We start from the raw sequence: 23,625 nt of genomic DNA on the forward strand, positions 1-23,625 counted from the left end.
CACAGGGAGCTGAAGTGATATATCCATTCAGTATTTAAAGTTGCTTTTGTTAAAGTAAATATGAAGAAATTGGTTCCACTTACCAGAGTGAAGCATTGATAGTGAGAGGGGATAGATTTAAGATATTTCTCAAAAGAAGTCAAAAGAAATGAGGAAAAGCATTTTAAAGCAGCAATTTATGAGCTAGGAAAAGTGCCTGAAGGAAGTCAGAATGTTAGAATCAATTTGTTTAGGAATAAATTTCAAGAGGACATAATTTTATGCTTGAAAATGAGAGATTTGAGAGGCTGTGGAGGGAAAAAGCTGGGCAGTGGACTGATTTTACCAGAAATTGGTTAAGTATCAGATCTCATTGTCTGCATGGTCCTAGTGAGATTTTGCATGCTATCTTCCCAAACTTGCTAGATTAGATTAGATTAGATTAGATTAGATTAGATTAGATTAGATTACTTACAGTGTGGAAACAGGCCCTTCGGCCCAACAAGTCCACACCGCCCCGCCGAAGCGCAACCCACCCATACCCCTACATTTACCCCTTACCTAACACTACGGGCAATTTAGCATGGCCAATTCACCTGAGTACCTATGCACCACACACTGCCACCCCGCTTCTCATATTGCCTCTCCAATCAGAAGCATAAGTACTTGAGACTGCTGGGACCTTTTGGGGATCTTGGCACCATTTTTGAAGTCCAGCCATGCACCTGGTCAAATGCTGGTAGTCTGGAGCTGCCCTGCGCTGTTTGTATGAATTGCCCCAGACATTTCAGACAAAGGGAAGTTGGAATCCCGATTTGCTATTGGAACCTGCTGAATTGCAGGGTGCATACAACCACTGCCCATGGAGCATGTCTTGTCATGTTGCTAACTGGAGTCCAAGATGGTCAACTGAAGGAGGAAACAGTGAGCTGGAGTCAACAGGTTACCGCTCTGAATTTTGTGTCTGGAAATGTTGCCACCGACCTTCAAATGCTTAATTTGGTAAAATGGCAAGTGGGGTTAACAACAATGTTGCATTGAACAAATAAATACGTGGTTAATTTGTTGGTATTGCACCTGAATTCTGGCTTTAACGAGTAATAATAATTGTGCAATTACACAAATTATGTAGTTATAGGAATGGAATATATCTGCAGCCAGGGATGGCAGGAATATTTTAACCAGTAAAATTTTCATTTCATGTAAAGCTTGAATGGATAGAGAGGAAGAATAATTCTGTCAAGTACTCACCTTTCTGATTTTAAAACATTTTGTGATAAATCTTCAGCGTGAATTTGCATCCTGTTGATTTTTCCAGTCACGTTTTAAAAAGTGATATTGATTGCCATGTTTGCTCCATACTTTTCATTATTGAAACACTCAGAATAAAAAATTGGAATTGATCACTTACATTTACAAATGTCTTAGAATTACTATTTTCTTTTGTCCCAAAGGTGTGGATTTTATTCTGATTTGAGGCTGTAACATTGTGGTAAAATCACTGGACTGATAAGGCAGTACCCCAGGTTAATGTTCTGAGGCGTGGGTCTGAATCCCATCATGGCAGATGGTGAAAGTACAAAGCTTGCCTCGGATCATAGAATCCATTGATTCCCTACAGTTTGGAAACAGGCCATTCAACACAACAAGTCTGCACCGACTCTGAGCAGTATTCCACCCAGATTCAACCCCCTGCATTTCCCATGAACACTGGGCAACTTAGCATGGCCAATCCACCTAACTTACATAACTTTGGACAGTGGGAGTAAACCGGAGCACCTGGGAGAAACCCACGCAGACACAAGGAGAATGTGCAAACTCCACACAGACAGTCACTTGAGGCTGGAATTGAACCTGGGGTCCCTGATACTGTGAGGCAGTCTTGCTAACCACTGAGCCACCGTGCCACCCAGTTATGTGCCTCACCTTATTTATTTCTATGATTTTGCACTTTCCTACCTAAGATGGCACAAAGGTCTGTAATGCTGGACTTCTTATTTAGTTATATTTCTAATTTTTTTACCTAAGAATTTGTACTTAAGGATCTGTACCCAGGTACATTTGTACCTGAGACGGCGCTGTAAGTGGCAACTGGTAAACTTTTCACTGTACTCATGTAAGTACATGTGACAATAAGGCTATTTCTAATTCTAGTTGTGATCACTTTCATTTGTCATAAATAAAAATAAAAGGAAAATACTGTGGATGCTGAAAATCTGAAACAAAAACACTCTGACTCTCAGTAGGTCTGGCAGTGTCTGTGGAAAGAGAAACAGTTAACATTTCAAGTCAGTGACTTCTTCAGAACGCCATGTTGTTAAAAACACATCTGGCTTTTAAGGACAGAAATCAGCTTACATGTTACTCCCAACCACAATAATTTGGTTGACTCTTAATTGGCTTCTGGACAATAAGGATTGGGCAATAAATATTGGTCTAATCATTGATGCTGACCAAATGTTCACTCTATTTTGGATTTGTTCTTGGGATGTGGGTGTGGCTGCAAATGTCACATTTATTCCCTTGAAAAGTGATGGTCTTTCTGCTACAATGATTGTAGACATTATGGTGATTATTCTCATACAACGACTCAGCAGAGAATTTCAGAAGTTCCAATAGTGATAAATCTCCATATTCTAATGATGTGAGAATTGGAGAATGCTTAGATATGCGTAGTATTGTTCTTTTTTCTCCTGCAGGAGCTAATGCAGACTTAGAGTCTAAAGAATACCAAGCCAATTTCCAGACTTCAACAACCACTAATCCTTAAATATGCATTCAAGCTATTGTTGTTGCTATCTTACTTTTGAATAATATGTATCCTACTTAAAATTGTTCCTGCCTTTCTTTGTCAGATACACCTTAGATGAATTATTTTATGGGGAAGAGTTTTTTTTAATTGCTTTGACCATTTAATGGTGTTCTCATTATCTTTGACATCCACAATACAGATTACAATAAATGGAACCTTTTTCTGCAGTTTTGATTAACCATTTTAGCCGGAACTGGAGCTGTCAGTGTTGTTGTGTTCTCCTTGTGCGTAACTAATTAACTCTCTTGTCAGAATAGATTGTGGTGGATTGTGTCTTCCACCCTCAGCCTCACTGTATATTGTTATGTGGTTAACAGGAGTGCTTCTGGTAAAGGTTGTAGGGAGATGACTACTTTTAAAGATGTTCTGTATGAGATTAGATGTATAGACAGTAAGATAAAACCTTTGTTAATTTACAGTAATTTTATAGTTTTGTGGATTTCATGTACTGTTACATTATGAAAGTTTTATTCAAACTGCATATTTAAAAAGAAAACAATTTGCTCTTGAGCATTTGTCTACAAATTTAGATAATCGCTCAGAGGTTTCATGTTAAATGTAAAAGTGGAAATTCAGTCATTTATGAGCTAGATTTCTGTTTTGTAACTTTTCTTTATTTTGCCATTACATTTTTTGTAACAATAGGTGTTACAGTAGAAAAATGGCCATTATCAAAAACCTTTCAAATTCTTCCATGATTGGTGGAAATTATATGAACTCTACTGCTGGAAAAACAATTGGTGTGTTATCATCCACTGGTTTCAGCCAGACCTTTTAGAACCATCAAAAACAGGCTGGAATTGGTGTGTGTTAAGACCCACATAGAAAAATGATTTGATACTCAAACCATACCCTAGGGTCATCACAAAAGTTAAAGATTTAATCAGCTTTCTAAAAAAGCCCCTGATTTACTCATCTGATGGACTCAAGTTATCTCAAAACATTGACTAGGTTTCTGTATATAACAACATAAACAACTATTTATTCCAAATAAATACATCTTAACCTTTTTTAATAAAAAAAGGTGGAGAAGCCCAGCAAGTCTGACAGCATCTGTGGAGAGAAAACAGTTAACATTGCAACTCCTGTGACTCTTCTTCAGAACTAGAAGCCGCTCTGAGAAAGTGGTATTTAAGCTGACGACAGGAGGATAAGGGGGAGGGAGCAGATAGGTGGTGAGGGAGCCCACATGCATTCACAATAGTTACCTGCAATTGGAAGAATGCCCAGGATGGGTGGGGTCAGTGCCAGTTTGATGGGCGAAAGCACAGGATCCACTAAAAAAAGTGTATATTTGCAAGCTGCAGCAATGCTTCATTTGCAGTTGTTTCATCATGTATTTGCAATGCGAGCAGAGTGAACATGCTTAGGGTTCACATGCTGTTTAAAGGTGATTTCCAACATATTGGAACTTGCAAATTGCATGATTAGAGATGCCCATGTTCAGAAGTTCATATAAGTGACTTGGAATGCTGGCCAAAAGTGACACTCAGTTTGTAAATCTTGCAAGAGTACTATGGGAAGAGGAGACCATTGCTTAATCTGTTAAGTTTTAAGATGGATTCTGCTGAATACAATGAAAAGTTGAATGGTTAATGTTGGTCTGAGATGAGAAGGAAGACTGAGCAGAGCAGGCATTCCCTTTTTGATATAATGCATCGCTCACTCAGGCATGGCACCTTCACCAAGTTAGTGCACGTGCTGAGGCTGAAGTTGAATGCATAATGGCGATATGGCCTTCATTAACTGGCTGTTGTATATCTCACTGTATGGAGGAGTGTGTGCAGCCCTCATCCACAGGAAAAGCCAACTTACACTGCTCTCAAGCAACAAACAGATTCTTAGCTCTATGTTTCCAACATGTCCTTCCCACCAAAAGGCATGCATGTGATGACTGGTGAAAGGTTGGTCTCTGTGGCTGCCATACTAACAAGATGGTAGCAAATGCAGGAGGGCCAAGCTAAAACCAAGCCCAAAAGCTGCAGCAGACCCTTATGGATCTTGGGTGCATCGAGTTCAGGCAGAGATGTAGCCACAGGGCTGCTCGGGATGTAAGAAGTCCGCAGGAGGACTAGAGATTTTTTTGCTCAGACTCAGTTTTCCGGGGACAAGGAGCAGTGTTGACGCAGGCTGTCCCCGGCCACTGATGGAACTATGCCAGCCACTGTGTAACTTGAGGGCCACGGAGGAAGGGGAGGCCATTCTTTCTTGGTGGCCATGTAGTTGGCAGTTGCTTTGAATGTTTTATGCAACTAGCTCGTTTGAGGGAACAATGGGTGACTTGCGTGGGATGTGGGTGCACCCACAATGCATCAGGATGGTGATCAATGCCAGCTGTGCAAGATCACACTGATTTGTTTTTGTTTCCAGATGTGGTCAGTGCTACAGTGCGGGCAGATTGAGAAACAGAGCTGAATTCTTTCACGTGTAGGGCTGGTAATGAGGGGCTATATCAGAATTCTGTGAAATTCATGAATAGAAAGGGATTCTGTTCCATTAATGTGTAGGTATTATGTGACCACTTTTACCAGATGCTGGAGGTGTGTCCCCGCTATCCTGACAGATGCCACGACTCCTACATCCTGGAGCATTCTCGTGAACCTGGTGCATTTAGGGACCCAGAACATTACAAGGTTGGTTCCTAGGGACCAAGAACTACCCACTGTGACAATTGCTCATGAAAGTATTGTGCAACCCTTATCTGATGCAGAGTTCAAATACGGTGCTTATCTGTGCTTTGCCCAAAGCTGTGATAGAGCGCACAGTAGGGCTGCTGAAGATGTGATTCTGTTGCTTGGAATAGTTGGCATGCTCTGCTTTGCTCAATTGGTGCAGGCAATGAAGTGATGTGATGAACGCCGAGGAACTGGGGAAGTCAAATGGGTCTTCTGAGGAGGAGATGGGAAGTTGGAAGGAGGAAACACTCCTTATCCATGACCAAATCTTAGCTGCATCAGGTGCTACAGGCCAGTTAGGACCAGGTTGATTCCTGCTTCCGGTAGACGACAGTTTGGTGCAGCAGACTGTAGAAGCATAGAAGATAGGAGCAGGCATGTGCCATTCAGCCCTTGAAGCCTGCTCCACCATTATGATCATGACTGATCCAACTCAACCAGTTCCTGTTTGAGCCCGGTATCCTTTAATTCTTTTAGTCCAAGTGCTATCTCAACTTCTTGAAATCATCCAATATTTTGGCCTCAAATACCTTCTATGGTATTGAATCTGTCAGGCTCACCACTTTGAGTGAATCCTAAATAGTTTATCCCCTAACCTTAAACTGTGACCCCTCGTGCTGGACTCCTCCATTATTGAGAACGTACTTCCTGCACCTTTACTAATTAGTCTACCGTGTGGAACTTTGTCAAAGGCTTTACTGAAGTCCAAGTTAACAATGTCTACCACTCTACCCTCATCAATCATCTTAGTTATTCTGCAAAAAATTCAATCAAGTTTGTGAAACATCTTTTCCCTTGCACAAAACCACACTGACTAACCCTAATCATTCCTTTCCTCTCCAAATGCATATAAAGCTTATCTTTCAGAATCATTTCCAACAACTTACCCACCACTGAAGTCAGACACACAGGTTTATAGTTCCTAAGCTTCACCTTTCATCTCTTCTTAAACAAAAGCACAACATTAACCACTTTCCAGTCATCTGGTACCTCATTCATAGTTATAGATGGTACAAATTTCTACAAGAGGCCCTGCAATTTCCTGGAGATTCATCTGCCTATTGTTTCCAAGACCTCCAGCACTTCCTCTTCTGTAATGTGAACTGTCTTCAAAACATCAATATTTATTTCTGACTTTCTTTCTTTCTCAACAGTAAAAACTGACATGAAATTTTCATTTAATATCTCCTCTATCTCATTCTTCTGAGCTCCAGCGAATATAATCCAAACAAGCTAAGCTCTCCTATTACATTGATTCTTGGGATGGTGGAACTAATCTGGTTAACCTAGGCTGCAATCCCCGTTGTAGCAAGAACGTCCATCCTCTGTTAATGAGACCAAAGCTGCACACTGTATTCCGGGTGTGGTCTCAGCAAGGCCCTCTAATTGCAGCAAGACAACCCTGCTCTGTAGTTAAATCCTCTCGCCGTGAATGCCAATATGCAGTCCACCTTCTTTACCATCTGCATTATGGAATGTAAAATTGTCTTTGGTTATGATACCACTGTTTGGTTTGCATTGTAGGAACAAATTGCGATCTCTTAGTTTTGTTAGTGTTAACTTTTTAAACTTGTACATAAAAGCTTTGTTTAGCATTTTTCAATTGCTTGCCTCCATACGATGTGCAACTGGACACTGACAAGATATTGGGTATTTGACACACAATAGCAGTGATCTAGACAGGATCTTTAGTCAGAATGTAGCTAAGGACAGGTGAATTGTGTGGCCTGATGAATAAACAGTGACTAGGGTAGGAGAGTTTCCGAGAGAAAGTTATGGCTACAGCGTGGTTTTATGGATGCTGTGCGATTACGTTGCTGGTGAGGGACAATGCTGGATTACCAATATTTGTTCAAGTGCACAGTGGCATGGCTGAATGACATGGATACCAGGGAATGCTGGTTTTTCGGTGGATATCCGGTGTGTGGCAAGTTGATCCAGGGAAGGTACTTGGTAAAGTGAGAGCTAGAATTGGATGAGTGGAGGACAATAAGGGTCAGGTTGGTGGTTTATAGATTAGATAATTAGATTCCCTACAATGTGAAAGCAGGCCCTTCGGCCCAACCAGTCCACACCGACCCTCCGAAGAGTAACCCACCCAGACCCATTTCCCTCTGACGAATGCACCTAACACTATAGGCTATTTGGCATGGCCAATTCACCTAACCTGCATATCTTTGGACTGTGGGAGGAAACCGGAGCACCCGGAGAAAACCCACGCAGACAAGGGGACAATGTGCAAACTCCCAATAGACAGTTGCCCGAGGCTGAAATTGAACCTTGGACCCTGGTGCTGTGAGGCAGCAGTGCTAACACTGAGCCATCGAAGTGGGTTTGTTAAGATACAGGAGAGATCTTGCTAGGCCTAGCAGCAAGAAATTGTCCAGCAACCGAGTCAAAACTGACCCTTAGCCAAATAAATCTTTACAACACAGCTTTTAGAGGTGAGCTTAACAGCAAAATTATATCAAACCTGAACTGATCGAAACATATTTGTGTTTATAGAGAAATAATTAGGAAAAGAAAAAAAGACTGTATTTTTGTCACTATGCTTTCAGATGGAGTGTAAGGCCCGTTAGAGTATTGGTTGCTCTTGTAGTGCCCAAATCAGAACCTGTATGTCATATGATTTCAAAGTTAAATTTTGTACTTGCCATTTACCCAAACTATGTAGATCTATGAAATAAAAGCTTCGTTATATTTACTTCTCATTTAACAAATTGTGTGGATAAACTTAAGTTCCTATTTGCCAAAGTTATTCGGTTGTCAGAGCTCAAATTACTTTCCTACCCGCTGTAAAAGCATGGTTTGATCATTTATCAAGTGGGTACTTTTTAGTATTCAGTTCAACAGCTCATTGGAGCCATTACTATCAGAACAGTTGAACTGATGACGTTTTCTTTCTTCCATATGCATTAAGGTATTCTGCAATTTACCATGGTTCAGTCTAATGTAAGAATTTGTAGAAGCTATTATTTATTAACCCCTCTCAAATTTTCCTGTGGAGAAGATGGAATGGTGTGCTTGACCCAGCGCACTTCCCCACTGCCTCCAGACCAAGGGGTAGCCATGGGCACCTGCAGAGGCCCCAGCTGTTCCAGTCTCTTCACCGGCTATGTGGAACAGTCCATCTTCCAACACCAGCACCTTTCCCACATTTTTCCTCCGCTACATCAATGACTGTATCGGTGCCTCATGGTCCCATGAGCAGATTGAACAGTTCATCAACTTCACTAACACGTTCCATCCTGATCTTAAGTTCACCTGGACCATCTTGGACACCTCCCGCCCCTTCCTAGACCCCTCCATATCCATTAACAGTGATTGACTCAACAAGGACATTACTACAAACCCACCAACTCCCACAGCTACCTGGACCATATCACCTCCCACCCTGCCTCCTGTAAAAACGCTATCCCTTATTCCTGATTCCTCCCCCTCTGCCGTATCTGCTCCCAGGAGGACCAATTCCAAACAGAACATACCACATGGCCGCCTCCTTCAAAGACTGCAATTTCCCCTCCCATGTGGTCAATGATGCCCTCCATTGCATCTTATCCACTTCCTGCACCTCTGCTCTTGAACCCCACCCATCCAACCGCAATAAGAACAGAATATCCCAGTCCTCACCTTCCATTCCGCCAACCTCCAGATATATCACGTCATCTTCCGCCATTTCTACTGCCTACAAACAGACCTCACCTCTAGGAATATATTTCCCTCCCCACCCCTATCTGCATTCCGTAACGACCATTCCCTCATCAACGCTCTTGGATGGAGGTAAGGGGGAACGTGTGGGCCCAGGTTTTGCAATTCTTGCGGTGGCAGGGGAAGGTGCTGGGAGGGGAGGGTGGGGTGGTGCGGGGCGTGGACCTGACAAGGCCCCAAAGGAGTCTTCCACATATGTCAGAAATTTATCTGCACCTCCACACAAGTCTTTTACTGTATTCATCGCTCCTGATGCGGTTCCTCTACATTGAGGAGACAGGACGCCTACCTGCAAAACACTTCACAGAACATCTTCAGGACACGCTCAAAACAACTCCACCACTCATGGGAGAACTTGTTAACTCCCCCCTCTCACTCCCCCAAGGACGTGCAGGTCCTGGGCTCCCTCCATCGCCAAACCCTTACCTCCCGATGCCTGGAGGAAGAATGCCTCATCTTCTGCCTTGGGACCCTCCAACCACATGGGATCAATGTGGATTTCACCAGTTTCCTCATTTCCCTACACCCCCCCCCCCCCACTTTATCCCAAATCTAAACTTCCAACTTGGCACCGCCTTCTTGACCTGTCCTACCTGTCCATTTTCCTTCCCACCTATCTGCTCCACCATCCTCTCCGACCTATCACCTTCACCTACCTACTGCAATCTTAGCTAATTCTCTGCCAAATCCCCCCTCCCGCATTTATCTCTCCGCTCCCTTTGATCTGCAAGCCTCATTCTTGATGAAGAGCTTATGGTCGAAACGTTGATTCTCCTGCTCCTCATTGCTGCCTGACCAGCTGTACTTTTCCAGCACCACACTCTCGACTCTGATCTCCAGCGTTTGCAGTCCTCACTTTCTCCCATTTGCAGAGGTACTATCTTACCATTCATAAGAATGTGTCCAATTATTGGTCAGGATAATTGTTACAGCAACCCATAATTTTGTTTGCAATTATTCAATCTGTTCATTTTAAACTAATTTATTCAGTCATCTCTGTGGTGTACCCCTATCCTGATTGGAGGGAGGTAATGTCGTCCTGATGATGATGTTGCAATAGTAATCCAGACTCCCAGATTAATGTTGGGACATGAATTCAAATCCCATCATGTCAGATGATGAAATGTGAATTTAAAAAAAATCTGGAATTAAAAGCTACAGTAATGGTGACCATGTGGCTTGTTGATTTTTGTAATTTACCATTTGTTTCACACTGTCGTTTCGGGTAAGAAATCTGCCATTCTTACCTGGTGCTGCCTACATGTGATTCCAGATTCATGGGATGATGGTTGACTGTTAACTGCCCTCTGAAGTGACCTACCAAGCCAAAAGCAATAAATACTGGCCCGGCCAGCAATATCCGCAACTTGTGAACAAATTTTAAAAAGTTGGACTTTCTGCATGTCCACTCTAAATCCTGTACCTTGCACCTTCAGCAAATGTTGTTGAAACTATTGCTTTTTTTTTACACGTACTACATCTTTGAGTCCCAATAAAGCATATTTAAAACTTTGCTCCTTAATCAATGTATGAATTTATTGTAACTTGTTTGTTAATAAACACATTTTCTGTCGACTGAGAATAATTTAGGTTTGGTTTCAGTATACATTTGTAGGCAATTGTTTAATAACGCTGTTATATTTGATTCTGTTACAGAAAGAAGTATGAATGTCACTACTGTTATATTAAGAAATTGGAAAGTTGCAACCTGAATCTCCCTAGACCAAAGCAGAATGTGGTAAAAGCAGCATGGCTGAGGATTGTGTTGGTGAGCATTCATTAATGCTGTTTAAACTTTGTGCATTAAGTCAAGATGTGTTAGGTTTTAAATAGTATACAGGTAGCTCTTCTACAACACAATGGTTGTGTTCTTGTGCAACCTCGCATTATAGAAAAATTGCACTTTGGCCACATTTTAAGCACTGTTTCTAATGTAATTGCATTACAGCCAACACGTTTTAAAAGTTTGCGCTACAGAAAAATTGTCCATACTTCGTCAATTGCGTTACAGCAAATTTGCATTCATGAAACTCTTGTTATAACAGAATGACCTGTAGGTAACTTACTGAATGGCTAATTATCCAAGGTTAACTATTTATACTTCAAACATCTGCTATATTGGCATATTAAATACCATTTTAGTTTAAATTTGATTTGATTTTATTTATTGGCATATTTATCATGTAACAAAATACAACTTAAAATATCGCTGTCTGGTGCCATCTTAAAAGACAGAAAAGTGACTTGGCAAGATGGCAGCGATTCTGTAGAACTGCTGTGGACAGCTCTGCCTAACAGCCAAGGCATACTGGTGTTTTTTTGCCATCCCTGGCCAACTGATGTGGTGGAATTATGAGTTTAAAACCTTACAGATCACACATTTGTTAGTATTTAGGAGAAGGATGCTAAAGGGAAAAGGAGTGAGCGAACAGCAGCAGAGAGGACACTGCCCTGCAGCACTTACCACACCAGAGACTGCAGCAGCAGCACCCTCTCCTGAACCCCCCGGGGACCTGACAGACTCTCCGGAATTGGCTGAGGCGATGGGGAGACTTACCTCAAAGGTTGGGGGCTGCGATTGAGGAGATCCGTGGGGAGATTCGTGCCCAGGTCCAACCTATTGTATCCATGCTGCAGAAGCATGAGCAGGAGATCCATGACCTCGGGAAGTGGCTAGAGGAGGTGGAGGTTGAACTAAGGCCTTGGAAGCTGCGATGGAGTCCTCATCCAGTCCGATCCAGGTGATGGAGCGAGAGGTACGGGCCTTGCAAGACCATATCGACGACCTTGAAAATTGAGGTCGGAGGATAAATCTCCAAATTGTCGGGCTCCCTGAAGGTGAGGAAGGTGAGCAGCCGGTCAGCTTCTTTGAAACTGGCTGCCGAAGTTTTTGGGCCTTCACATCGAGTCCAGCAGGCTCCAGATTGAAAGGGCTTATCAGGTTACAGTGCACAGGTCAGGCCCAGTGCAGCACCCCGCTCGATCCAAGTGCACTTCCACTCATATAAGGACAAGCAAAAAGTCATAGAAGCTTCCAGATCCCTGGGGAAAGATCCGCAGGTACTGCTGTACAAGGGGTCAAAAATCATGTTTTTCCAGGATTTCTCAGCAGTTGTAATTCGAAAGAGGAAGTCCTTCGATGAAGTTAAAAAGAGGCTGAGGAACCTGGGCATCCAGTACTCCATAAAGTACCCCGCAGTGCTCCATTTCAGCCACGAGGACTCAATTTATGCATTTGACTAAGCGGATAAAGCTAAAAACTTTGTAGACACTTCAAAATAGAGGAATGGCCTGAAGTATACGGTTAATGTTTGTTCTCTTTTCTATCTTTCCCCATGTTTTCCCTTCCTTTTGTTTTCATCCCTTTCTTTCTCCCTAATAATTTCCTTTTTGGAAAGGGGGAAAAGACCTTGGAATAAGTTGTTCCTTTTTTTTTAATAACTGGATTTTCTGATGGGAAATTTTGTAGATGTTCTTTGTTGTCTCTCCCCCCTTTATTTGTATGTTCTGTTTCTCTTTTAGTCACAAGTAGGGGTGACATGGAGCCAGGGATGGGTGGAGTGCTCATCCTGACTTTGTCTTTTTTCTGTTGATTTAAGGATCATCTCCTTGTTTTTTTTCTGGCCTCAGGCTGGGGCACAGTCTGGGTTTGAAGGAGAGGATGGGTAGGGTGAGTGTGGGCAGGGGGAAGAGTCTTCCATTCAAGGTTTTATAGTTGGTTTTCTTTGTTTTTTTAGTAGTAATTGTTATGATAGAGTAGTTTTTGTATAATAGTTCTTCGACTCTGAGTCTTTATTTACTTGTGCTCGGCGCTTTGTAAGCAGGGTACTCCCTCTGAGGGGTTCAAGGGTCTTTGAAAGGGGATATGGCTAAGTGTCTTATTAAATGGTGCATCTGGAACATTAAGGGAAGTCATTTGCCCGTTAAAAGGAAAAAAAGTGCTTTCTAGCCTTAAGAGGGAAAGGGTTGATATCACTTTGTTGCAGGAGACCCATCGTAATGATGGGGAACACCTGAAATTACAACAGGGGGGTTATGACCGGGTGTTCTTTTCATCCTTTACTACTAAAAGTAGGGGAGTGGCAGTACTTATCCAGAAAAATCTCTGTTCACATTATTAGAGCAGGTGAAAGATGAGCAGGGATGGTTTGTGATACTTAAAGCCCTGATACATGGGGAGGAATATGGCATTTTAAATGTCTACTGTCCTCCGACGCATCCCTTCAAATTTTTGATTAGTGCTTTGTCTAAGTTGCGTGCTTTTGGAACGCGTAATATTATTATAGGGGGCGATTTTAATTGTTTTTTGCATCCGGTGGACAGGATGCCTTGCGGGCCCACAACTATTTCTTCGCAGGCAAAGCAGGTGGTTGACGTATGCAAGGAGTTGGGGCTGGTGGATATTTGGAGATGTCTTCACCCTACCCGCAGGGACGTCACTTTTTTTTCAAACCCACATAAATGTCACACGAGGATTGACCTCTTTCTGGCTCCCTTGGCCCTTCTGGATTCGATTATGAGTTGTAAAATTGGGGATATAGCTATCTCTGATCACGCATCAGTATATTTGGAGTTTAAGGCCAAGAGTGAAGGGCTAGGTTTGCAGCACTGGCGTTTGGACCCTTTTCTCCTTAAGGATTTTGTGGAATGCCTTTTGAAGGAGTTTCAGGAATTCTTGACTATCAACTCAGGCACGGCTAGTAGTCCGTCTATGCTATGGGAGATGGCTAAGGCCTTTGCTATGGGATTAGATATTTCCTATTTGGCTAGCCAGAAACGACAGAAGGAGGAACAGCAGCGTCTACTTGAGATGCGATTGAAAGCCACCAAGGCAGCACATTTTGTGCGGCCTTCTGTGACTGAGCTACAGTGGATCATGGCCCTCTAGGCTGCCTTGAATTCAATACTGACACAAAATGCAAAGAAAGAACTTGCTTTTGCTAGACGAAGGCTGTTCGAATATGGGGATAGGCCTGGGAAATATTTAGGAGAAAGTGAGGACTGCAGATGCTGGAGATCAGAGCTGAAAATGTGTTGCTGGAAAAGTGCAGCAGGTCAGGCAGCATCCAAGGAACAGGAGAATCGACGTTTCGGGCATATTCTTCAGGTTTCGGGCATATTCCTCATTCCTGAAGACGGGCTTATGCCCGAAACGTCGATTGTCCTGTTCCTTGGATGCTGCCTGACCTGCTGCGCTTTTCCAGCAGGAAAATATTTAGCGTACCTGACTAGGAAAAGTCATGCTCCCCAATCCATTACTGCCATCAGAGACAGTGCTGGGGTCCTTACATGCAATGCTAAAAAGATTAGTGAGGCTTTTCAGAGCTTTTACTCTGAATTGTATCGGTCTGAAGGTTGCGAGGACAGGAGTGCTAAAATGGCAACCTTTTTTCAGAACTTGGACCTCCCACGGGGTAACCTTGGAACAGGCCTCTCTCTTTAATATCCCCTTGACAGTTCAGGAAATACAGGAGGTAGCTAGGCAACTTCAGAGTGGGAAAGCGCCTGGCCCTGATGGTCTCCCGGGTGAGTTTTATAAGGAATTTATAGGAATTCTGTCAGGGCCAATGTAGGAGATGTACAATCACTCCTATATGCATGAATGCCTACCACCATCTTTGAGAGAAGCTAATATTTCCTTAATTCTTAAAAAGGGGAAGGTTCCTGAGGATTTATTAAATTCAGATTTCAAGATTCTGTCCAAGATCCTGGTGCTGAGTTTGGGAAGGGTGTTGCCCCATATTATTAAAGAGGGCCAGACAGGCTTTATAAAGTCCTCTAATAATATTAGAAGGTTGCTGAATATGGTCCAAGTTTGTCAGTAACGATCGATTGGTGATTTCCTTTTATGTAGAAAAAGCATTTGACCAGGTGGAATGGCCATATCTTTTTTATGTCTTAGAACTGTTTGGGTTAGGTGGGTGGAGGTTTCATATCACCACCCTCTGGCCACAGTCATCACCAACGGGGTGAAGTCTGGGAGTTTTAGGATTGGTAGGGGTAGTCGGCAAGGCTGCCCCCCTCTCACCATTGTTGTTTACGTTGGTGATAGAGCAGCTGGCAGAGGCCATTCGTCAGAACGTCTACATAACTGCTCCGGAAGTGGGATTGAGGGCCCACAAGGTTACATTGTATGATGTCCTTCTGTTTTTATCGAACCCAATGACCTCCGTACCCCATTTGATACAATGTATCAATTCATTTGGGGCTATTTCAGGATATAAGATTAACTTTGCAAAATCGGAGGCTATGCCTTTGGGGAACCTTAAGGATGTGCCAGAAGTTGAAGGTGGCCCTCAGTTCCTTTTTAAGTAGTCGCGGGCAGGGTTCCAATACCTAGGCATTTTTATTACCCCCAAGTTTGTTCTGTTATTTCGGACTAACTTTGCTCACTTGCGTGACAATATTTGGCGAGATTTCCAGAGATGGGAGGCTCTTCCAGTTTCGTGGCTGGCCGAATATCTTTCATTAAGATGAATGTTCTTCCTCATTTGCTTTATCCCATGCATATGCTCCCTATAATGTTTCCTAGGTCAACGCTGAGGAAGCTTCTGGGGTGGTTTGGTTCCTTTGTCTGGCATCGTGGGCGGCCCCTCATCAAACTTACTAAATTGCAGTTGCCTCAAGGAGGGAGAGGAGTTGATTTCCCAGACATCAGAAGGTATCAATTGAGTTCCCTCCTGTCCTTTGTTTGTGATTGGGTAGATAACGATCCAAACTCAATATGGCTAGATATTGAGGCTTCCCAGGCAAAGTGCCCTTTTATTAACCTGTTGTTCATGGTTAAGATGAGGACAGGTATGGACCACTGCCGGAACCCCATTGTCATTAGTACAGTCAGGGCATGGAGGGCGATGCATCAGAGTAGGGTTGTTTATCCAAAACTTTGCCACTTACGCCTATAGTTCCAACCAGGAATGATGGACTCAGGGTTCAAACTATGGGCAGCGAGAGGAGTTTCTAGTTTGGGAGACTTGTTTGAGGGGGTGGTTATGATGTCTTTTGAACAACTGAGTCGCAAATACGGGTTGCCCAGCAGAGACCTTTTCCGTTTTTTTCAGGTTAGGGATTTCATCCAGAAGAAGACTACGCTTCTCACTAAGCCCTATAAGCCCGATACAAGGAGGTTGTTGCTACGTTCCACAAGCACCCTTTCGGTTCGTGCCCTCTATCACCTGCTGGGTGGCAGGGCCTGGCAGGATATTAACCAATTATGAGAGGTCTGGGAGCAAGAGCTAGGAGTTGAGATCTCTTCTGAAACGTGGGAGAACCTATGGGAGAATACTCGAAAGATCTCAATCTGTAATAGGACATGCGCTGAGCAGTTAAAAAGTCTGCATAGGGCTCATCTGGCACCAGACCGTCTGGCGAAGTTTAAAAAATGGGCATCTTCAGTGTGCCCCAAATGTACTCTTACCCATTTCTTCTGGACATGCCACAGGCTCCATGTTTATTGGAGTTCTGTGGCGGGAGAGATAGGGAAGAGTGTATTGAGGACCGAAGTCAAAGTAGACCCGATATCATTTTGGCAGAATTGGTCGAGAGGGCCTCTATTTTAAAATTCTCATCTTTATTTTCAAACTCATCCCTCCCTGTCTCTATAATGTCCTCCAAAACTGTTAAATATGTGATCCTCTATTTCTGGCCACTTGAGTAACCTTCATCTTAATTGTTCCACAATTGTTACAGTGCTTTCAATTGCTTTGGCACAAAGCACTGGAATCTCCCTCTAAAATTAGTTAACTTTCTACCTAAATTTATTCTTTTAAGCCACTTCCTAAATCCTATCTCTTCAACCAAGTTTTTAATCTTCTGCCCTCATCTCATAATATAGCTTGGTTGTCTTATTTTAAAAATAAATGCAACTGTGAAATACAGTGTGGTATGTAATATAATAAAGATGCTATAATGGAATAAGTTTTGTTGTTTATTGTGCAAATATGTGGCTTACAAGTCTACTACACATACAGTTGCATCATTTGGAACTGAACTATGTGAAAACCTTTAGTGAATTTGTTGGGATTCTATGGCAATTCAGAAGTTGGCATTGTCACTTATTTTTGATCTAACACATAATTGACCAAATGTTATTGAAATCAGTTTCACAACTTTCTCTGGTGAACTCCTGAGCCTTATCTTTCTGACTCTACATGCAGTGCCCATCCCATGATAAGGTGAGCAAATAAAACTACTGGATTTTGTTCTTTTAAGCACCACCTCTTGTTCCGGCAGTAATTCAAAGACTATTTGGAAGTTTAGTGCTGCTCTTATGCTAGAAAACAAGTTTGTTCTGATTTATGTTGAAGACACAAGTGTTAATTTAGTTTTGTAGGTAGATCATTGCTAAATCTGTGATTACTGATAGATCATATGTCTTTTTATACTCACAGTATTCATAATTTATTTGCAGAGTTTGGTAGCCAGTGGACAGGCCTGAATGCATACAATGAAATGCATTGTTCTAACTTAGTCCTTCTATCCAAATGAAGTGCAGCTTATCTTATAGAGTCATGTCGCAAAGGTTATTAGTTTGTTGATTACAATGGAGGTTTATGGGTAAACGTACTGTGCACATCAGTGAATTCATGGTCTGCTATAACAAGAAACAAAGTCTTGCGTTTATGTAATGTTCGCCACATCCTCAGAATGTTCAGAGAGCTTCACAATTTAAATATCATGTTTTACATGTAGTCACTTGCAGATGCATGTGACACTCAATTTGTACACCGCCAAGGACATAAACAAAGCCTGGGACCAAGGCAATTGAAAGCCACCAAGTGTAAAGCAGTTACAATTGGGAATGTACTAGAGGTCAAAATTAGAGGAATGTGGATCTCTTGGAGAGTTGTTGGGCTGGAGGAGATTACAGAGATTGGGAGGGTCCAGGTCATGGATGGATTTGAAAAATCAGGATAAGAAATTTAAAAATAAGATGTCCTGCTTTACCAGGAATCAGTTACAAACAGCAAGCACCAGGGCGATAGGGGAACTGAACATGCTCAGAGTTAAGATACAGACAGTGGTTTTAGATAACCTTGAGTATTCAAAGGATAGAATGTAGGAGACCAACTAGGAGTGTTTTGGACTAGTTACATTTAGAGGTAACAAAGACAATGAATAAATGGTTTCAGCGGCAAATGAGCTAAGATGGCAAAATTGAGCAATGTTACGGAGGAAGTGAAAGGCAGTCTTGGATATGGAAAATACACGATTAGAAACATACCTCAGGATCACGTGTTACAACAAGATTGTAAACAGACTGGTTTAATCTCAGACTGTTGTCACAGAAAGGGATGGAGTTGGGTTGTGAGGAAACAAATTTTGGAATTATGTAATTTATTTTCTGGTTATATTGTCAATTTTCAAAAGGATTCAATGTAAGTGATGGATGTACAGTTCAAATGCTAATGTTGAACAGAGGGATATAAGAAGTATGGGCAGGAGAACACCAAATGGCCCAGTGATCCTGCTCTGCCATTCAATATGATCTTGAGCTTCGTTTTCACTTTCCAGTGTGCTCCCCTCATCCTTGAGTCACTAAGGGGCCAAACATCTGCCTCTCTTGGCCTTACGTATATTCACTGGCATATCCACAGCTCTCTTGGGTGGGAATTCAAAATTCTTTCAAAGAAGTTTCTTTGATCTAGATTCCCCAGGCATGGAAGACAACATGCCAATACTCCCCTCCGATTCTTAAATGTTTCAGTGAAATCACCTCTCATTTTTCTGAACTTCAGATAATTTACTCAATCTTTCATAACAGGACAATCCTCTCAAATCCGAGTTCAGCCGAATTCTTTATACAGCCTCATGTGCAGGTATATCCTAATTCAGGTGTGGTCTCTTCTAAGCTCCATATAATTCTATGAAGACGCTTTTATTCTTGTACATCAATTCCCTTAAAGTAAAGGCCAACTTATTGCTTGCTAAACAAGCCTACTGATTTGTGTTTCAAGTATACTCAAGTCTCTCTGTGTTTGGCAGTTTGTCTTTTTAAAAAAAATGCAATCTATGTTTATAACCACGTAACCACAGAATATTCCATCTGCCACTTGGTTCACTTACTGAACCTCTCCATCATTCTTTGCAGTCTCTTTGATTCCTCCTCACTGCTTTCATTCCCACCTAATTATGTATCATTAACAAACTTGAATACATATTTTAGGTCTTTATCTCTTAATATAGATGGAAAATAGCTAAAGACCCAGCCTGATCCTTGTATCACACCACTAATCATTGTTTGACAACTTGAAAATACTTTATTTATCCCTACTTTTGCTTCCCTGTTTGTTAAGCAATCCTCTATCCATTCTAATCTGTTACCCTCTGTGCCTTGAGACTCTGTGTATTAACTTTTGTGTATCAACTTTATCAATGTCTTTTAGAAATCCAAATATAAGATATCTACTGGTTCCCGTTAATCTATCCGGAGAGTTATATCCTTACAAAACACTAATAAATTTGTCAGGGTTTCCTTTTCTTGAAATCATTTTGAATTTTAGCATCATGCTATGCTTTTTAAGTGTTTTTGTTGATATTTCCTTAATAGACGCCAACACTTTCCTGATGAATGATGTCATTCTCACTGGCCTGCTGTAACCTGTTTCCCTCTCCCCCTCTCCTTCCTCAAAATGCGGTGTTATATATACTCACTTCCAGTTTAATGTGACCAGAATCCAGGGAATTTTGGCAGATTTTTGCCTCTGCATCCATTATCTCTGCTACGCTCTCTTGCTTGGGTGAAACCCTGGCTTGAACTCTGTGACGCTAAGGAGAATTTACCACATGTTCCTCAGTACTCAACAATGTTACATTTAGAGCATTAAGTGACAATGCCTGCATTATTTAAGTGTTTATATTAGATTAGATTAGATTCCCTACAGTGTGGAATCAGGCCCTTCGGCCCAACAAGTCCACACCAACCCTCTGAAGAGCAACCCACCAAGACCCACTCCACTACATTCACCCCTGACTAATGCACCTAACACTATGGACAATTTAGCATGGCCAGTTCACCTGACCTGCACATCCTTAGACTGGGGGGGGGAAACCGGAGCACCCGGAGGAAACCCACGCAGACACTGGGAGAACGTGCAAACTCCACACAGACAGTTGCCCGAGGCTGGAATTGAACCCAAGTCTCTGGTGCTGTGAGGCATCAGTGCTAACCACTGTGCCACGCACTTAATTGAATTTAACATTTAATTGGAAAAAAAAGGCACCTTTTGTGGAACCAATTAGATGTAGTGAATTTCTTAAATTCACAGATCCTATCCAAGAAGTGAAACTGTGATGTAGCTGGACTACATTGCAGCTGATCACCATCTTGGAAAATTGGAAATTTTACAGACAGAATGAAGATTTAGTTAAAGACTTACCAAGTTTGGGAATTTTGTTGCAACTCCATGATAATGTCAAAATTGTTCCAACAAAATACTCTGACTCTGACTAAATTGGTCATTCCTGGGTCGAAACTGATTTACAGCAACTCACCAACTGTCACTCTAAGCAAAGGAGAAAACCAAGTGTAAACAAGTCTTGTTCAAGTGCTCCCAGTCCCATCATCTTCATCTTCTGTTCTTTGTCCATTGCCATCTCAAAGGAGCTCATAACAAGCGTCAAACCGTTTCAGCCTCATTTTGCTTTCCAGCAATCCAGCTGCTCCAGCTTTACACAGAACTGGAAAGAAAGCCAAGCTGATCTTTGATCCTGAAAACTAAGAGTTCTCTCAAATGCCTTAGTTTAATTTCCACTGAATAAGGTGAAATTCTCAAGGAAAGTGTGAATTTGTTCATTTTAGCAAGGAAACAGAGTATAATTTAAATAGAGAATTAATGCAAAATTCCGAGGTGTGGAGGGATTTAGGGGATTTTGGTGCATGAATCACAAAAAGTTAGTATGCATGCGCGGCATGTAATCAAGGAGTCTTAATGGGATGCAATCCTTCAACATGAGGAATTGAATATAAAAGTAAAGATGTTAACTTCACTTATTTAAGCAATGATGAGACCACATCTTAAATCTGTGTGCATTTTTTTTTGCCTCCTTATTTAGGGGAAGGATGTAAATGCATTGGAAGCAGGAACAGAGGAGGATTACTAGATTGATACTTGGAATGAACAGGTTGTTTTATGAGAATAAGCTGGGCAGGCTAAGCTTGTTTCTATTTGGCTGAGGAGTAACTTGATTGAAGTGTATAAGATGCTGAATGATCTTGTTCAGGTTGATGTGGTAAGGATGTTTCCCCGTGTAGGTCCGCTTAGAACTACGGGGTGCTGTTCTAAAATTGGATGTCGTCACTTCAGCGCAGAGATGAAGTTTTTGTTCTTTCTAAGGGTTTTGAACTTTGAAACACTCTGCCTCAGCAAGCAGCAGAGGTGGATCATATTTTTAGAAAGCGGTGAATAGATTCTTGGTAGACAGCAGTATCAAGGTTATTGGGACGAGATGGGAACTTGGCATTAAATAAAACACAACCAGATCAGCCATGGACTTATTTAATGCTGGAGGCCAAATGTCTTATTTTTGCTCCCATTTCATATAATTAAAATTTCTCTAAGTGATTCACTTGGAAATTATACAGAAGAGTTGCCTTGTCTTCAGGAATGAGATTCAAGAACAAAATGTATCCTTTTTTGGGAGCACTGGAACCCCTTCACAATAAGTAAATTTGTGGATGATTAATCCATGTACTTATCCCATTGTACTTATTAATCTGTTTTGACTCAAAACGCGAGCTCTGTATCTTCTGCTGGTGTTGCTTGTAACTGCTTCAAAAATTGTGAAACTTAGCATAATTGTCACAGGAAAAGTTTCAGGTTGGACCCAGACTTACTGACACATGTTTATTAGGGCTGCAAAATGGAAGCTGTTTATATTAAAATTGAAGCTATTGTGTAAGTAGGTTTAAAGTTACAACGTTTACTAACTTTTATGTTTGCAAGATATTTGGATAGAAGTACATGTTGGAGATAATACCAATCCATGTGAACAAGTATGCAGTTGATAAGTAAAAAAAAATTGATCTAGAGGAATTATAAAGCTGCTCATCAAATGACAAATCATATTTAATGTGGAGACCTGGAAGGCAATAACTGTTGGTTCTGGGACAGGATTATGTGTATACAATGGATGGGCTTCCACTAACCAAAATGGAAAACGAGAATATTTTGTGAATTGATTGAGTCAGGTTAAGGGATGCATCCCTTGTGCATACAATCACCAAAGGAGTTTATTTTAAATCACACTAATTATTGCTGAGAATACATATGGAGTTGTTTCCCTTTATCTTCAAAAACCATAGATTAATTAGAGAGATCATAGTGAAGAATTATTCAGATCAATCAAAAATTTCAAAATCCCAATTATAAAAGCAGTTTTAAAAATTAAATTGATACTTGTGAGATAATGAAGAGGCGATGCTGTTCAAAATGACAAAGGAATGTATGATAAAGATGAAAGTTTTCTTTAAAAAAGAAAGCTGTCTTGTTTGAGTTTGAAAGCATACATTCATAATGTTGCGAACCTGGGAGGTTTTACTCTGTCATTGTTCAGTGAAATAGACTTTTGACAGCGTTAGTTATGGAAGCCTGTTGATTAATCTCAAATCATCTATCCATTAAAGGCCTTGAAATTTCATTTGGCATCCGATTAGTTGTTAAATTTTAGCATGACCTTTGTTTTCAGTACAGCTATCTATGTGATGTAAAGAAAATCTGCTTGCCATCATCAGCATCTCCCAAGGCAACATTCCCTACATTGAGGTACTAATTACTTAAAGTCCGCTTCACTGGGCAGAACATGCTCAGACGACTGGCAGCAGACTCCCAAAGCAATTCCTCCATTTTGTACTAAATCATGCCAGACATTTTCAGGACAACAACGAAAGCACTTTTTAGGAATGCTCTCAAAGCATAATGGTCAAACATCCTCACTTAACCTGACTTATGACCAACCATAATAGAGAGGGTTAAACATTCGACACATTCAGAAGCTTTATTAGGGATGTGCACAAATAACGTCAAGGTGGTGGAGAAAGCACCTAATATATAGCAGGGAAGCAAGGGCACCTTGTGCAAGCCAAGCAAAGCAGCTGAACTGTTTCTGCCTCCAGTGCTTCAGATGAATGTTGGGCATCTCCTCACAAGCAATATTTGTGCTCTTGAGTCAGAAACTACTCTGGCTGAGTCATGTAAACGGAATGTAAAATTGGTGCCTTCCAGAAACATACCATGTGGCAAACTTGCTGTCAACATGAGACCAATAGGTCACTGACCAAAGTGCCTAGAGGCTAGTAGTTGTAAAGGACATGGAAAAAGCAGAGGATAAAAGAAATGACCGAATGAGTATAAAAAGAATCACTTGAACTCTGGCTAACTCTGTTCATCTGCTAGCTGTGGAAGAGATAGAACTGAATTGTCCTCTACAACCTCAACAAGTACAATCCAGAAG

At 41.6% G+C, this 23,625-nt stretch overlaps 1 protein-coding gene across 11 annotated transcripts in view; it reads left to right on the forward strand.

Annotated features, from left to right (window-relative positions):
* dlg5a (discs, large homolog 5a (Drosophila)) overlaps window positions 1-23,625 on the forward strand; it is a 228,429-nt gene that overhangs the window by 42,580 nt on the left and 162,224 nt on the right. For 10 of the 11 annotated variants that reach the window (XM_043678983.2, XM_043678982.2, XM_043678990.2 and 7 more), the window contains one exon: window positions 10,831-10,942. In XM_043678983.2, the coding sequence (XP_043534918.2) occupies window positions 10,924-10,942 (19 nt within the window). In that variant the 5' untranslated portion in view covers window positions 10,831-10,923. Of the gene's footprint in view, window positions 1-5,322; window positions 5,425-10,830; window positions 10,943-23,625 lie in introns of those variants that run through there. The other variant, XM_087982434.1, reaches the window with a different exon arrangement.

The sequence above is a fragment of the Chiloscyllium plagiosum genome, unplaced genomic scaffold, assembly GCF_037043375.1.
Source record: "Chiloscyllium plagiosum isolate Xiang-an unplaced genomic scaffold, Cpla_swu_hap1 HiC_scaffold_43, whole genome shotgun sequence".
Lineage (NCBI taxonomy): Eukaryota > Metazoa > Chordata > Chondrichthyes > Orectolobiformes > Hemiscylliidae > Chiloscyllium > Chiloscyllium plagiosum.